This window comes from Canis lupus, chromosome 16 (assembly GCF_048164855.1).
Source record: "Canis lupus baileyi chromosome 16, mCanLup2.hap1, whole genome shotgun sequence".
In the NCBI taxonomy this organism is placed as follows: domain Eukaryota; kingdom Metazoa; phylum Chordata; class Mammalia; order Carnivora; family Canidae; genus Canis; species Canis lupus.
In genome coordinates, this window is record NC_132853.1 from 39,514,235 (window position 1) to 39,530,983 (window position 16,749).

General features: G+C 38.2%; 1 protein-coding gene across 1 annotated transcript; it reads right to left on the reverse strand.

Moving 5' to 3' along the window:
* Positions 1–15,616: 15,616 nt before the first annotated feature.
* On the reverse strand, positions 15,617–16,749 carry LOC140607519 (uncharacterized). Its single transcript, XM_072782210.1, has one exon. The coding sequence runs from the start codon at positions 16,707–16,709 to the stop codon at positions 16,104–16,106; it is 606 nt and encodes a 201-aa protein (XP_072638311.1). The 5' UTR covers positions 16,710–16,749; the 3' UTR covers positions 15,617–16,103.

Genomic DNA, 16,749 nt, shown 5'->3' on the forward strand with positions numbered 1-16,749 from the left:
GTTTATAAGGAAATAATTACCAGAGCCGCTGGAGTGATATTTTTTAGTAACCATAGTTGGCCTATAAATCACAGTCACTTCTGAGACTCTTACTGTATAAACAGCACCACATTATTTGGGAGTGAAGAGGGAAAGGAAGAAAATTAAGTTCTAAGAAGTTTCTTATCACACGGTAATTACAAATGTTAGGATGGCAAGACAATGGTAAATTAAGTGATTGAAGGAGAAGGCTTTTCATGGAACAATAAAGTCAAACTAAGTGAAAACTTTATTCATATTATGCATTTTGAATGCCCCTCCCTGAGTATGGTCTTAGAAATATAATTGAAATTGAGGTTGCTCTTTCTTTACAGGTGTGACCATAAACACTTGTACTGAGTTCTTCAAAACATATTGAAAATATTTATAAAGAAATCAATTATCTTTCTCTAGTAGATGCTTCAGTCTGTTGGCTAAGGGTTTGGTTGCTTATGAAGTGCGAAATTGGCTTCAGAGAAAACAAGGGTAACCAGGTGTACTGATGACTGATAAAATAGCTTTTGTCTGTCTCAAACACAGCTAAAGAAAGTGGGAGTATAAATAATAAATGTAGAGTTAGAAGGTAGATTAAGGATGACATTGTCCAAGTCTTGCTGATTGACTCTCAGACCAAATTTGCCTCCACAAAATGTTTTATTTGATATGACCACATATATATACATTCATTCGTCTGCCACAGGCCAGGTCCTTGAAGGTCTTTGAGTTTGTGACCCATAATAGTCCTTCACAGGTTCTGAGGGGCTTGATTTGTGAAATGATTTCTCTAAAGTCATGCAGATAAAAGCATGGTAAATAGTTGACGACAGTGTGGTCTTCTCTTGACTATAAACACCGATGAATGACCTCTAGACTTTTCCAACTCTCAGTTACTTCAGACTAGTGAACAGGTAATCATAGTTATCAAATCAAGTTTCTCATCTATTGAAATAAAATGGAAACTTGCTTGATTTACAGTTTAGTGTACTGTTTTTTTTATTAGAATATATACAGCAATTCAAATATTAGGAATAGATAGATGTCTATAAACTAACTGCATTTGTTAACTAACAGAAAAGACTGAATACTAAGAAATTCTGGGTCCTGAAATCATAGACTGTCAGAAACTTTGCTCTTTCAAGCCATATCAGTAAGAATGGAAGAGCCCACTATTTCTAGGAAAAGATCTGAGTCGCCTTAACACAGAATGGTAGCCTCAATATTCCAACACAAAGGCAGAGTTTCAGAAAAGAGATTTTCAGATACAGCATTGCTCATTTATCTTAACTATGCAGTTTTCAAAGAAAGGAGACCTAAGTCCTATCACAACCCAGTCCTGATGTTAATTCCTTTGCGCAAACCCCTCTTTTGCTTTGAACCCATTAAAACACCATTTTGTGTAATTTTAGATAAATCTACCATTCTTCAAAATCCTATAAAAAAAACTTTTCCTTTTTTGGGTGGGATGCCCCTGGTCCTTTCCTGTACAGTCTTCTTTGCTGTAGCACATGAATAAGCCTAAGCTTGTTGGACAAGAGATTGTCCCCATTCTTTACCATTTGGCTTTTTTTAGTCCTAGTATTTGAATTCCAGATGTCCTGCAAGAGCATAATCACCAGAGTGGGAACAAGTAAATGTTAACCATGATGGCAATATATTGTGGAATTTTTGTGGTTGGATTGAAAAAGTATGGAATGTTGGTGACCTTCTGATGGTGAACCATGCCCCCTTCTTCAAAGTTTCATGACTTGTGTTTTGTTAGGAACTAGTTTGAAAACCACTAGATGTTAGGAAGATTTTTAAATTCTGATAACAGAATATGCATTCCCTGTTCTCCAAAATGATCTTTGAAATATCCTCCAATCATAGGAGGCAGAGATGGATATGGGGAAGAATGAGGGAGAAAGGGCAGAAGAAGGATTGGGAAGACAAGTAGGGCTTCAGATCCTTCCTCTCTTACCTCAAAGTTGTGTGTGGCTTACAGCTGATCCCTGTCCCCTGCCAGCATGTGTCCTCAGTTGTGTAAAAGGGGAAGAGTCTTCTGTTCCTGATGTTGTTCACAGGCCAGGTTTATCATGAAATCTGTACAATGCGGAAGACAAAAGAAATGGATATCATTCATTTAAAAGAGAATGTTTTAGATAGAAAAATTCTAGATGATTCGGGAGTGGGTGGGATTTTTTTTCCCCCTGGAATTTAACAAATCAATATCCATTCTGCTTAGGGTCACCTGGGTGGCTCAGTCAGTCAAGTGTCTGAGTCTTGATCTCAGGGTCATGAATTCAAGCCCCATGTCGGGCTCCACACTGGGTGTGGAGCTTACTTAAAAAAAAAGATCTTTTCTGCCTAATAAGTACCATTTGCCTGAAGCCCAGGGAAGACTAACCCAAGTAATCTTTCAGAGTTTCTTACAGTTTGAGTTGTTTAATTCCTTTGGGTGGTTCAGAGTAGAAAGAAAAGTCCATCAGATGCATGTATTATTTCCCAGCTCTCTTTGTTCCCGACACTAAACCCTTATTCATAAATCTTGTAACCTAGGGCTCTTTCCTATGGATTAGCATAGCAACTTTTATTTTATTTATTTTAAAGATTTTATTTATTAATGAGACACACACACACACACAGAGAGAGAGAGAGAGAGAGAGAGAGAGAGAGAGAGAGAGGCAGAGACACAGGCAGAGGGACAAGCAGGCTTCATGCAGGGAGCCCAACGTGGGACTTGATCCCGGGACTCCAGGATCACACCCTGGGCCAGAGGCAGGTGCTCAACAGCTGAGCCACCCAGGGATCCCACCTAGCAACTTTTAAAGGACACTTTCAGTCTGAGTTGGCCTCAATATGATGATGAATTTTTTTTCCTCCTTTCTTATACTTAGGAAATCTTAGGAATATGCTTTGTTATATTAGGAAATCTGTTTCTGCCAGTGGATGTGGACTATCTTGAAAAAACAAAAAGCCTTCCCCTCAGCCTTCTCCCATTCTCGGTGACATAATATGTAATGAATAGAACATCTTTTGAGCCCCTTTGATACAGTGATGTTCAAATGTGCAGCAAGGAATATCAGTGAATGGTACTGGGTGAATACTGTGTGCCAGGCACTTTACATACATAAGGTCATTTAACTTTCCCAGCAATCTACATTGGTAAGTATTAACTTTCCCATTTGGCAAATGAGGAAACCTGAATGTCAAAGAAGTTAAGTTATGCTAATGATGCTGAAGATTCTGTTTTAAGTAAAATATTTACCTTTTATAATTCTTGTAAAGAAGATAATTACTTTCTTGTTTTGTTTGACATAACAAATAGAAATCAGGTACCAACCATATTCTAAACATTGAGCTCAGTACTAAAAGTCAGAATAAATTGTGGCCCCTTCATTGGAGACAGAGAAATAGATCATTTCAAGATAATGCCTTATGGGGAGGGAGGTAAACATAGGATGCTATTGGCACATATTAGGGCTACCTAACCTCTGTGTGTGTGCACATGCATGTACACATGCACACACATGTTCATGTGTTTATGTGATACAGGGGTTAGGATAGGACAATTACAGAAGGCTGAGCTGAATCTTTGAAATGACTCCGTGTTAGTGGAGGGAAGTGGTAGGTGAAAAAAAGACTCCAGATAAATGAAAGAACATGATAAGAGCAAGGACATATGGGACTGCAGGGCATGTGCCAGTTACTGTGAGCTGTGTTATTTGCAGTGACTTAGTGGGGCATGCTGAGATATGAACCTGGACATGTGGATGAAGGGAAGAGACCGAAGAACCCCATATGACAGATTTTCTACCCATGTAAGCAGTCAGAGGACTAGCCTGGCCATCCTGTACCACCTTCCAAGACTCATACCACTATTCTTAGCACCTCTCCCTTTCCTCTCCTGTTTTCCTCATCTTCTCTGTCATGTCATCCTTCTTCCTATTCCTTGTCTGCTCAGCCATGTACACTAATAAACATGCACTGCTGAATGAATCAGAGAGCAGGGAAGTTTACAGGAAAAATTAATTTATTGAAAACAAGCAAACAGCACATTGCAAAAGGTGGCAGGGAGGGTTTGAGCTGCCTTCGGAATTCAGGATGGGTTTGCAGAGTCCACTCTGAGGACTTCTGAAGAAAGATTTACCATCCATGGTGTTTTCTGCTTATGGAGGCACTTGGTAATTTGGCTGAGGGTGGCAATGGATATCTGCTTGTGTATCCAAATGGTGGGATGTAAAAATGACTATTGTTGCTTTATGAAAAATATCTATTTTTCTTTCCACTTTCTTTTTTTTTTTCCACTTTCTTAAAATGCAGAATAGGTGCTTAGGCTCCAGTGAGTTGCTCTTTGGAGATGGTGGGGGTTTCAGCAGCAGGGGGAGGTCCTGCAGGTGGTGCGGCAGGGGGCAGGCTGGCAGCAGGAGGGGCGGCAGCAGGGCGCCTGCACAGAGATGGGCTGGCAGCAGGTGGAGGCCCAGCAGCAGGGGCGGCAGACCACGGCAGTGCAGGACGTGGGGCAGCAGCTGATGGGGCGGCAGCAGCCCTCCTGCAGGGAGCAGGGGTCACAGCACACAGGGCGGCGGCAGGGCTCACAGATGGGGCGCGTGCAGCGGCAGGTGCAGGTCACGGGGCGGCACACGGTGGTCTGGCAGCTCACGGGGCGGCAGCAGCAGGGGTCGCGGCAGCAGCAGGGCTGGCAGCAGGAGGGCTGGCAGGAGGGCTGGCAGCAGGAGGGCTGGCAGCATTCTGTGCCACAGCCCTGGGAGGAGCAGATGGAACCACAACAGGAGCCAGACATGGTGATGTGTGGGGCTGTTTAGGTCTGGACTGGTGAGAGGATTTGGGTGTTGTCAGGTGTGAATGTCTTTGTCCTGCTTTGGCCCCTTTATATACCCTGCCCAGGTGCTGATGACCCCCTCTGGATACATGATCATTTCTTAATCTTCTATCCAATTAAGTGAGGAGTTAGCATTGAGCAAATGATATTTTTTAACTCTTTACCTTGTACACATCCATGCATACAACCACAAACATTCCTTTGTCTTCTATATTGTTTATTCTAACCAAATCTACACATTGGATTCAATTCTGATGAATTTTTATTGAAATATTCCTAACTCATACAAGAGAAAAGAATGTGTTTCTAAACTAGGATAGTATCTAATCACTCTGACCTTTGGCTTTGAAGTCAGCATTTTATTCCTGGACTTCAAAGACTCACATAATTACCACCCAAACAGTGACTTGCCTTATTTACACCCATGCCCCTAATAGTAATAGGTTAATAGCAACACTCTCGTGCAGGCCAGTAGACTTCTGCTTCCCAGATGTCTCCTTCCACGACTCACTAAGAGGCAGATTTGTGGTTTTCAGATGAGGCGGGACCACATGATATCCTAGACTCCTGCCACCTTGGTTTAGTCACTTTTCCCCAGTGGGGCCTGGTTGTTGTCTCCCCATTCATCTGGAATGCCCTCCTCTTCCTTCCAAACCAAACTCAACCTCTACCTAGACTGTAAAATTTTCATCAAGGATCTGTTGCAATTTTTATCTTTGTAATTTATTCAGGATTAATATCACATGTGTAGATTTTAGGAAAGGACTATAGAGAATATATAGGCTTATCCCCTCATCTTACAGGAGACGTCATGTGGGTTCACCACAGTTACACAAAGGGGTCTAGGTCTCCTCACTCCTTAGTAAGCAGCCTCTACTATGAGCTTTATGTTTATCAGGTTCAGTAGACCATACTCTTCAGGCAGGAAAGAGAACATCTCAAGTATTCCCCCCATTTTTATCTCAAGTCTTTAAGTAAGCATCATTAAAAGTGATGGTGAGAAAGTCAGAGAAATGTCTTCTTCCAATGAGAGATAATCTGAAAGGGCCTCAGGACTTGTCTGCTGGGTCAGATCTATGCACCAGTGCAGAGGTTTCTTTCTGGGGCGTGATCAACAGAGCTTGGTTTGTTAGCGGATGGAGGTGTGGGGTTGCCTGTTATGGAATGTTCAAAGTGTAGTCCGGTTCAGTTTGATAACACTTTGTGGCACTGTGAGATAATGTGCTTGTCTAATTCCTTTAATTGTTTTTATTTATACTTCACCCCATACCTTACCCTTTGTGATGAGTTCCAGAAATTTAATTCTTACTTATAAAATAGAGATATATTTTTCCTTTGGATTTGAAGGGAAAAAGTTTCATCAACCCCACTTACTTTCTGTAATGAAAGAAAGGACCTGGAGCTTACAAACCATCAATCAAATGTCCTAAAATTACTACCTTGAGTTTAAATGGAGAGACTTTTTATTGTTTTCATGGAGGAATTAATTTTATTTCTGCTTCATTGATATCATGGAAGATATCATAGATGTGAATTATATCAAATTCATTCTCTAATCTCTTCATCTCACAATTCTCTCTTTTCTTCTTCTACAAAATTAGTTGATTTTTAGTGTGTAGACTAAATAATTGTCTGAGATAATATGGCTAGAAATACATGCAGGCTAGTTTCTCTTTGCCGCCATGGTTGACTTAGTCAGCTGTAATGCATAACAAGCAACCACAAACTCTCAGAATATACAATAACAGATATTTTTTCTTGGTCATGTGTCTGCAGGTCATTTGGGTTTTGGCTGATTAAGGTTGGTCTGGCTTCTGGTAGTGGGTTAGTTTGGGACTTACTTCTGAATTAGAGTTACCAGATTTAGTAAATAAAAATACAGGTGCCCAGTTAAAATTGGATTTCAGATAAACAAATAAATCTTTAGTATAAGTTTGAATATGCAAGGGTCATACTTTTATCACAATTTTATTTGTTATTTATCTGAAATTAAAATTTAGTGAGGTGTCCTGTATTTTAATTGACAGAGCCTTGGTTCTGATGGCATAGCATGAGGCAGCAATGCAGTCATGCAGACATATTTCAAGTCTTTAATGGATCATGTCCTCTAACATCCCATTGGCCAAAGCAAGTCACATGGTGAAGTCAAAGTCACAGGGTGGGAGAGTGGGTGAGGATACTTCTAGAGGGGTGGGAAGGGGAAGAGAGTAACCACTAATGAAGAATAATCTAATCTACCAGAGCAATGCATCAATTATTTTAGGAATCTTTGTTGTGAAGCTTGGACAAAGACTTCTAAAAAGTCAAATTAGATGTTCACTGCATTTCCATTCATTTGCATAACTTTTATTTCTCTTCTTCCTTCTCTTCCTGGTCAACCAGGGAATGTCATTGATTTAAAAAGGGACTTCCTGATCTACACATTTAAAGCAATCCCTATCAAAATACCGACAGCATTTTTTACAGAACTAGAACAAACAATCCCAAAATTTGTTTGGAACCACAAGAGACCTCAAATAGCCAAAAGCAGTCTTAAAAAAGAAAAGCAAATCTGGAGACAACACAATTCCAGACTTCAAGTTATATCACAAAGCTACAGTAATTAATACACAATGGTACTGGTGTACAATAGACACATCAGTCAATGGAACAGAAAAGAAAATCCAGAAATATATCCACACCTATATGGTCAATTAATCTTCAAAAAAACAGGAAGGAATAACCAATGGGGAAAAGACAGTCTCTTCAACAAATGGTGTTGGAAAAACTGGACAGCAACATGCAAAACAATAAAACTAGGCCACTTTCTTATACCAAAAACAAAAATAAATTCAAAATGGATATAAGACCTAAATGTGAGACTTGAAACCATAAAAATCCTAGAAGACAGCACAGGGAGTAATATCACATTTGCTATAGCAAATTTTTTCTAGATAGGTCTCATGAGGTAGGTGCAATAAAGCAAAAATAATCTATCAGGACTACATCAAAATAAAAAGTGTCTGCATAGCCAAGGAAACAAAAAATTAAAAGGCAACCTACAGAATAGAAGATATTTGCAAGTTACATATCCTCTAAAGGTTAGTATCCAAAATATAGGAAGAACTTATGAAGTTCAACACTCCAAAAACAAATAACCCAATTAATAAATGGGTAGAAGAACCAAACAGACATTTCTCCAAAGAAAACATACAGGTAGCCAACAGACATATAAAAAAATGTTCATCAGCACTTATCACCAAGGAAATGCAAATTAAAACTATAATGAGATCACCTCACACCTATCAGAAAGGCTACAATCAACAGTAGAAAAAACAATAGGTGTTGGTGAGGATACGGAGAAAAAGGAACACTTTGCAAACTTGTGCAACCACTATGGAAAACATTATGGAAGTTCCTCAGAAAGTTAAAAATAAAGGTATCTTATGATCCAGGATTTGGACTATTGAGTATTTACCCAATAAATACAAGAACAATAATTCAAAGGGGTACATGCTATAATATTAGATGTGGAAGCAGCCCAAGTGTCCATGGATTGATGATTGGATAAAGATGTGGTATATATCTCCAATGGAAAAGTATTCAGCCACAAAAAAGAATGAAACCTTGCCATTGACAATGACATGGATGGAGTTACAGAGTGTAATGCTAAGTGAAATAAGTGAGTCAGAGAAAGACAAATGCCATATGTGGAATTTAAAAACAAAACAAATGAGCAAAAGGCAAAAATAGTGAGAGAGAGATAAATCAAGAAATAAACTCTTAATTATAGAGAACAAACTGATGGTTATCAGAGGGTGTGGGGATGGAGGGATAGGTGAACTAGGTAATGGAGGTTAAGGAATGAACTTGTCACAATGTGCACTGGGTGATGTATGGAAGTGTTGAATCCCTATATCATACACCTGAAACTAGTATAACACTGTATGTTAACTAACTAGAATTAAAATAAAAAGTTAAAAAATAAAATGAGACTGCCTGATTTCTCTATTATAAATTTACATTGTTGATATCTTATTAGATATTCAAAAGCAAAAGAAAATATTCAAAAGAATCTAGGAATAGCACTGATTTTATGAAAGTAGCTATTGATTTAATCAAACATTTCATTAGATATTACATTTCACTGCCTACTATAATTATTCCAATGCCTAATAGGTGAAATTTTATCTTTGAAAAAATTAAATTAAGAGGCTTCAGCAACACAGATACTAAGCTAATATGAATTCTTCCTCTTATTACATATATATAGGGATTCTGAATACAATTTTTAAAGTAATAAATTTCTGAGCTCAAAAGAAAGACAATAAAAACCTGAAGGTATAGAATGAAGAAGAAACTCAAGATCAGATTGTTCGGGGTGCCTGGGTGGCTCAGTGGTTGAGCGCCTGCCTTTGACTCAGGTGGTGATCCCGGGGTCCTGGGATCAAGTCCCATATCAGGCTTCCCGTGGTGAGCCTGCTTCTCCCTCTACCTATGTCTCTGCCTCTCTCTCTGTCTCTCATGAATAAATAAATAAAATATTTTAAAAAGAGCAGATTTTTCCATTTGTGAGCTAATGCTGCAGTTTCTTGTGTGCATGCCTATCTCCAAATTTCCCCTTATTATGACACCACTTATATTGGATTAAGGCCCATACTAATGACCTCATTTTAACTTGATTACCTCTGTAAAGACCTTATCTCCAAATAAGGTCACGTTTTGAGACCTTGGGATTTAGACTTTCAACAGCAAGAATTTTGAGAGACACAATTCAACCTGTAACAACAGTTATACCAACTTAAACATTCATACAAGCCATAAATGAGATATCTTTTTTCTTTGCATGTTCACTAATATTTGGTTTTATTAATATTAAATTTTTAGGGATCCCTGGGTGGCGCAGCGGTTTGGCGCCTGTCTTTGGCCCAGGGCGCGATCCTGGAGACCCGGGATCGAATCCCACCTCGGGCTCCCGGTGCATGGAGCCTGCTTCTCCATCTGCCTGTGTCTCTGCCTCTCTCTCTCTCTCTCTCTCTCTGTGACTATCATAAATAAATAAAAATTAAAAAAAATATTAAATTTTTACCAGCCTAATAGGTGTGAATTTGTTTCATTATTGTTTTAAATAGAATTTCCCTGTTCATTAATGAGGTTAAGTACATTTCATAAACTTTTTGGCCTTTTGTGTTTCCTTCTTTGTGAATTGTCTTATGCATGCTTTGCCCATATATATTTTTTATCTTTTCTTATTGAATTTTAGGATTTTTATGTTTATTATGGGTAATATTAATTTATCTGTTTTATATGCCATACAAGCTCTCCAATTTAGCACAGGGTATTACAGACATTTTGAATTTTATTGAAATCCAATCTATAGATCTTTTCTTTTATGGTTTTCTCTTTCATGTGTCTTTTTTTTCATGTGTCTTAAAGTACCCTTAATACTGAAGTTAATAGATTTTGTTCATATGTATTTTTAATAGCTTTAAGTTCTTATTTAACAACTAAATATTTGACCCATTTGGATTTTTTAAACATGATAAGAGGGGACAGATTTTTTTCCATATTGAATATCATACCCAGTGCTATTTGTTCAATTTTCTATAATCTTTCCACTGATTTTTAATGCCTCCTATCACAAATTCTAAGGTTCCATATAACTTTGGGTCTGTTTCAGATCTCTTTGTCATATTGCACTGATCTATTTGTGCATTACTGCACCAATATAACTGCCTCAAATGTTATAGCTCTGTAAGTTTTAATGTCTGATAGAGAAAAATCCCTTCTAATTATTCAGCATTCCTTTGGCTAATTTTGGACTTTTTCTTTCCTAAATGCATTTTAGAAACAGTTAATCATACTCTTAAAAAATATCAATGGAATTTTGATGAGAATGGCATTAAATTTATTGATTCAACTAGGAAGAATTGACATATTTGTGATAGTAAATCTTCCCAGTAATAAACCTGACATTAACTCTTTATTTAAATACAGATTTCCAAATAATATTTGGAGCTTTTCTTCATAAATATTGCAGTTATTTTGAAGCACTTTATAATATTTGTACCTACTCTGAATGAAATCTTCCTTTCTAGTAAATTAGAATTGCTAATTGACTCTTACAGGTTATAAGGATGGTTACTGGGTTTTTTGTTTGTCAGTACTCTATATAGTGACTTCTCTAAACCCCCTTTTCAGCACAAGTTTGCGGGTTTTCTTGGATTTCCTGTTTTGACAACTATATTGTCTACAAATATCAGCAATTTTGGGGTTTTTTTCTGTAACACTTTTTTCTTATCAGATTACATTGGCTAGGATCTCAAATATAACAATGAACAACAGGGAGTGATATCAGTTATTCTTGTCTTAGTCTAAAGTTTAGTAGGCATACTTCTAAAGTTTGTTAAGTATTATGTTTGCTATGAAGTTTTAATAAATAGCATTCATTAGGATGTCCTCTTTTAGCCCTATTTTGCTTAGAATGTTTTATTTTTTATTTTTTTAATTTTTTTAATAATAAATTTATTTTTTACTGGTGTTCAATTTGCCAACATACAGAATAACACCCAATGCTCATCCCATCAAGTGCCCCCCTCAGTGCTCGTCACCCATTCACCCCCACCCCCGCCCTCCTCCCCTTCCACCACCCCTAGTTCGTTTCCCAGAGTTAGGAGTCTTTATGTTCTGTCTCCCTTTCTGATATTTCCTACCCATTTCTTCTCCCTTCCCTTCTATTCCCTTTCACTATTATTTATATTCCCCAAATGAAGGAGAACATATAATGTTTGTCCTTCTCCGATTGACTTATTTCACTCAGCATAATACCCTCCAGGTCCATCCACGTCGAAGCAAATGGCGGGTATTTGTCATTTCTAATGGCTGAGTAATATTCCATTGTATACATAAACCACATCTTCTTTATCCATTCATCTTTCGATGGACACCGAGGTTCTTTCCACAGTTTGGCTATTGTGGACATTGCTGCTATAAACATTGGGATGCAGATGTTCCGGTGTTTCAGTGCATCTGTATCTTTGGGGTAAATTCCCAACAGTGCAATTGCTGGGTCGTAGGGCAGGTCTATTTTTAACACTTTGAGGAACCTCAGTTCCTCAGTTTTCCAGAGTGGCTGCATCAGTTCACATTCCCACCAACAGTGCAAGAGGGTTCCCTTTTCTCCACATCCTCTCCAACATTTGTTGTTTCCTGCCTTGTTAATTTTCCCCATTCTCACTGGTGTGAGGTGGTATCTCATTGTGGTTTTGATTTGTATTTCCCTGATGGCAAGTGATGCAGAGCATTTTCTCATATGCATGTTGGCCAGGTCTATGTCTTCCTCTGTGAGAGTTCTCTTCATGTCTTTTGCCCATTTCATGATGGATTGTTTGTTTCTTTTCTGTTGAGTTTAATAAGTTCTTTATAGATCTTGGAAACTAGCCCTTTATCTGATATGTCATTTGAAAATATCTTCTCCCATTCTGTAGGTTGTCTTTTAGTTTTGTTGACTGTATCCTTTGCTGTGCAAAAGCTTCTTATCTTGATGGAGTCCCAATAGTTCATTTTTGCTTTTGTTTCTTTTGTCTTCGTGGATGTATCTTGCAAGAAGTTACTGTGGCGAAGTTCAAAAAAGGTGTTGCCTGTGTTCTCCTCTAGGATTTTGATGGAATCTTGTCTCACATATAGATCTTTCATCCATTTTGAGTTTATCTTTGTGTATGGTGAAAGAGAGTGGTCTAGTTTCATTCTTCTGCATGTGGATGTCCAATTTTCCCAGCACCATTTATTGAAGAGACTGTCTTTCTTCCAGTGGATAGTCTTTCCTCCTTTATTGAATATTAGTTGACCATAAAGTTGAGGGTCCACTTCTGGATTCTCTATTCTGTTCCATTGATGTATGTGTCTATTTTTGTGCCAGTACCACACTGTCTTGATGACCACAGCTTTGTAGTACAACCTGAAATCTGGCATTGTGATGCCCCTGGCTATGGTTTTCTTTTTTAAAATTCCCCTGGCTATTCGGGGTCTTTTCTGATTCCACACAAATCTTAATAGTAAATGGCTGTTGTGATGGGCAATTTTATGTGTCAATTTGACTGGGCCATAGAATGCCCAGGCATTTGGACAAACATTATTCTGGGTATGTCTGTGAAAGTGTTTCAGGGTAAGATTAACATTCAAATAAGTAAGCTGAGTAAAGCAGATTGCTGTCTCCAATGTGGGTAGGCCTCTTCTAATCAATCAAAAGTCTGAACAGAACAAAAAAGGCTGGTGTCCCCAACCTTGCTTAAAAAGGAACTCCTGTCTGACTCTCTTAACATCAGTCTTCTCCTGAAACTTTGGGTCTTCTTGGGTCTTGAGCCTGCTGGCTTTTTTTTTTTTTTTTTTCCTGCTGGCTTTTGAACTGGAATTTAGACTGTCAACTCTTCCGGATCTTTAGCTATTGAGTGCAGATCTTGGGACTTCTCAAATTCTGTAATCACATAAGCCAATTCCTTAAAATAAATGTGTCTCTCTCTCTCTTTATGTATATGAATGTGTGTTTATATTTATATCTATTTCCTGTTCTGTTTCTCTGGAGAACCCTGACTAATATATATTATTGAATTATGTTCCCACAGCTATTGATATAATCCTGTAGTTATTCACCTTTAATGTGCTAGTACCAACAAGCTTATTTAAATATTTTCTAATTTTGAAGCATTCCTGAATATCTGGGACAAACTCTAGTTGGTTGTGATGTGTTATTCCTTTTATATATTGCTGAATTTCACTTACTAGTATTTATGGGAATTTTGCATCTATGACCTTCAATAATATAGGCTTATAGTTTTCTTTTATCACACTGTTCTTCTATATTTTTAATATTATTGTTTTACTAAAAATGAACTGGAAAGATTTTCCTTTCTTCTGTTCTTTTTCCCAGTTGGTATGGGAGAGAGCTTTAAAGTTTAGTAAACTTACTCATAAATCAACATGGGTCTGGCTTTTTAATATCAGTATATATAAAGGATAGATTTTGTGTCATAGGTATAGTTTCTTTAATGGTTATTGGCTTATTTATGTTTTGTATATCCTCTGGAATTCATTTATTAATTTATATCTTACAGTCAATTCAATCATAATTTTCATACATATTGGAATAAACTTATACATAATGTTCTAATATGTTCTTTAAAAGTTTCTACTCTTTTAGGAGCTGATTATTTCCCCTTTAAATATAATGTTATTTGTCATTCTTTAAGTTCATTCTTCTTTTTCTCTCTCTCTCTTTGATTAGTTTTACGAGACTTTCTATTTCATTAGTTTTTAAATCTTTGTTTATATAATTGCTTTTATTAAACTTCTTGTTTTTATTGTATTTATGTAATTTTGTTAAGATTTTCACTTAAAAATATGTTATTAATGTTTAAATCTGTCATTATAACTTTTCTACATAGGGTTTATGGGAATGTAATAGAAGGAGGGATTTCCCAAAAGTGTGATTCCAAAGCATAGCTTCAAGAAGAACCCTGTGCATTGTTGATGGGGATGTAAATTGCTGCAGCCATTCAGGAAGAGAATATGGAGATTCCTCAAAAAATTAAAAATAGTACTGCTATATTATATTATCCAGCAATTCTACTTCTGGGTATTCATCCAAATAAAATGAAAACATTAATTTAAAAAGATATATGCATATGCATCCCTATGTTCATTGCAGGATTATTTACAATAGTCGATACAGAAACAACCTAAATATCCATCACTGGATGAATAGATAAAAAAAGATGTGATATATATATATATATATATATAATATATTTATATATTTATTTATATATAAATATAAATATATATAATAAAATTTTACTCAGCCATAAAAAAGAATGAAATCTTGCCATTTGCAACAACATGGATGGATCTTGAGGACATTATGCTAAGTGAAATAAGTCAAAGAAAAATACTGAGATCATTTCACATGTGGAATCTGAGCAAACAAACAAATGAACAAAACAAAACTTATAGATACAGAGAACAGATTGGCAGTTGCCAGAGGGGAGTGGGGTTAGAGGGTGGGCTGGGTGAAGATGGCCAAGAGATGTATACTTCCAGTTATAAAATAAATAAGTAATGGGTTGCAATGTTAGCATGATGTTAGTATAGTCAATACTATTGTATCACATGCTTGAAAGTTGCTAAAAGAGTAAATCTTAAAAGTTTTCATTACAAGAAAAAGAATTTTTATAACTTTCTATGGTGACAGTAACTAGACTTAGTGTGGTCATTCAAATGTAAAAATATCAAATTATTATGGTGTACACTTGAAACTAATATAATGTTATATGTCAATTATATCTCAGTAAAAATTAAAATTGAATAATAAATAGAGCTAAAGACATGAATTAAGTCTGTCCCAGTTTAGGATATTAAGACATATGCATGTACACATACACATATACATGTGCTGCTTTGTTCCAATATCCTAAATTATCTATATTTGATAAAGCACTTAGTCTCGAAGTGATTTCTTTTTTTGTTTTTTAAAAATATTTTATTATTTATTTATTCATGAGAGACACACAGAGAGAGGCAGAGACATAGGCAGAAGGAGAAGCAGGCTCCCTGCAGGGAGCCTAATGCGGGACTCGACCCCAGGATCCTGGGATCACGACTTGAGCCAAAGGTAGATGCTCAATCACTGAGCCACCCAGGTGCCCCTTGAAGTGGTTTCAACATGAGTTGTATCATCATGTAAATATAGTTGTCTAGTTATTGAGAAAAATGATCATGAAAACAATAGAGAACAAGGCCAGTGAATTTTTATGTGTAGAAAAGTTTATTAAAAGCAGAGAAGCAACAAGACATAAGAAATTCACTCCTTCAGAAAATACATAATTGGACCCCCAGGTCTTAGGGTATAACTGAACCTCAGATCAGAGAGTGTCAAATCAGTATGGCACAGGAGTTGCAGATAATCATTTTGTTAGGAAGGATAATCTAGAGCCCCAAAGTGATAAGGAAGAATGACAAATTTAGAGGAATGGGATAATTTTTTAGCTGATAGGTTACAAATTAATATACATATTTGGTGCCAATACTGAAAGGAAAAGATAATAATGGAAGGAGCTTAACATAAACCAGAATGTACTGAGTCAATGGGATGGTGGTGGGATCCCTGGAATCATGAGGCTCAACTGTTCAATGATGTTAACCAGACTCCATGTGTCCTAACACTCAGCGCAAAAGAAGGGTCTTTATCTGTGGGGCAGAGGTAAATGGAAATAGTGGTCACAGGACAGGGGGCTCAGCAGGAAGAGGAGGCACAGCACATGGGGCGGGGGCAGGTGGAGATGACACAGGTGGGGCGATAGCAGGTAGTGTGGCAGGAGACCCGGCCACAGACTGGGCGCAGGCAGCAGGAGGGGCAGCAGCAGGAGGGGCGGCAGCAGCTGGAGCCACAGGAGCTGGAGCCACAGCAGGAGGGGCGGCAGCAGCTAGAGATGCAGCAGCTGGGCCTGCAGCAGCTGGAGCCACAGCAGCTGGAACTGGAGCAGGAGGGGCGGCAGCAGCTAGAGATGCAGCAGCTGGGCCTGCAGCAGCTGGAGCCACAGCAGCTGGAACTGGAGCAGGAGGGGCGGCAGCAGCTGGACACACAGCAGCTGGGGCGGCAGCAGGTGGTCTGGCAACAGGTGGGGCGGCAGCAGCTAGAGATGCAGCAGCTGGGCCTGCAGCAGCTGGAGCCACAGCAGCTGGAACCGGAGCAGGAGGGGCGGCAGCAGCTGGACACACAGCAGCTGGGGCGGCAGCAGGTGGTCCTGCAGCAGGTGGTCTGGCAGCAGGAGGGGCGGCAGCAGGTCTCCTGGCCACAGCCCTGGTCAGAGCAGACCGATCCACAACAGGAGTTGACCATGGTGTCAGAGGGTGGGGGCTCTGGGTGGGTTTCCAGAAGA

Excerpts from the sequence above, each read along its gene's own strand:
- LOC140607519 (XM_072782210.1), bottom strand. The coding sequence starts at position 16,709 with ATGGTCAACTCCTGTTGTGGATCGGTCTGCTCTGACCAGGGCTGTGGC.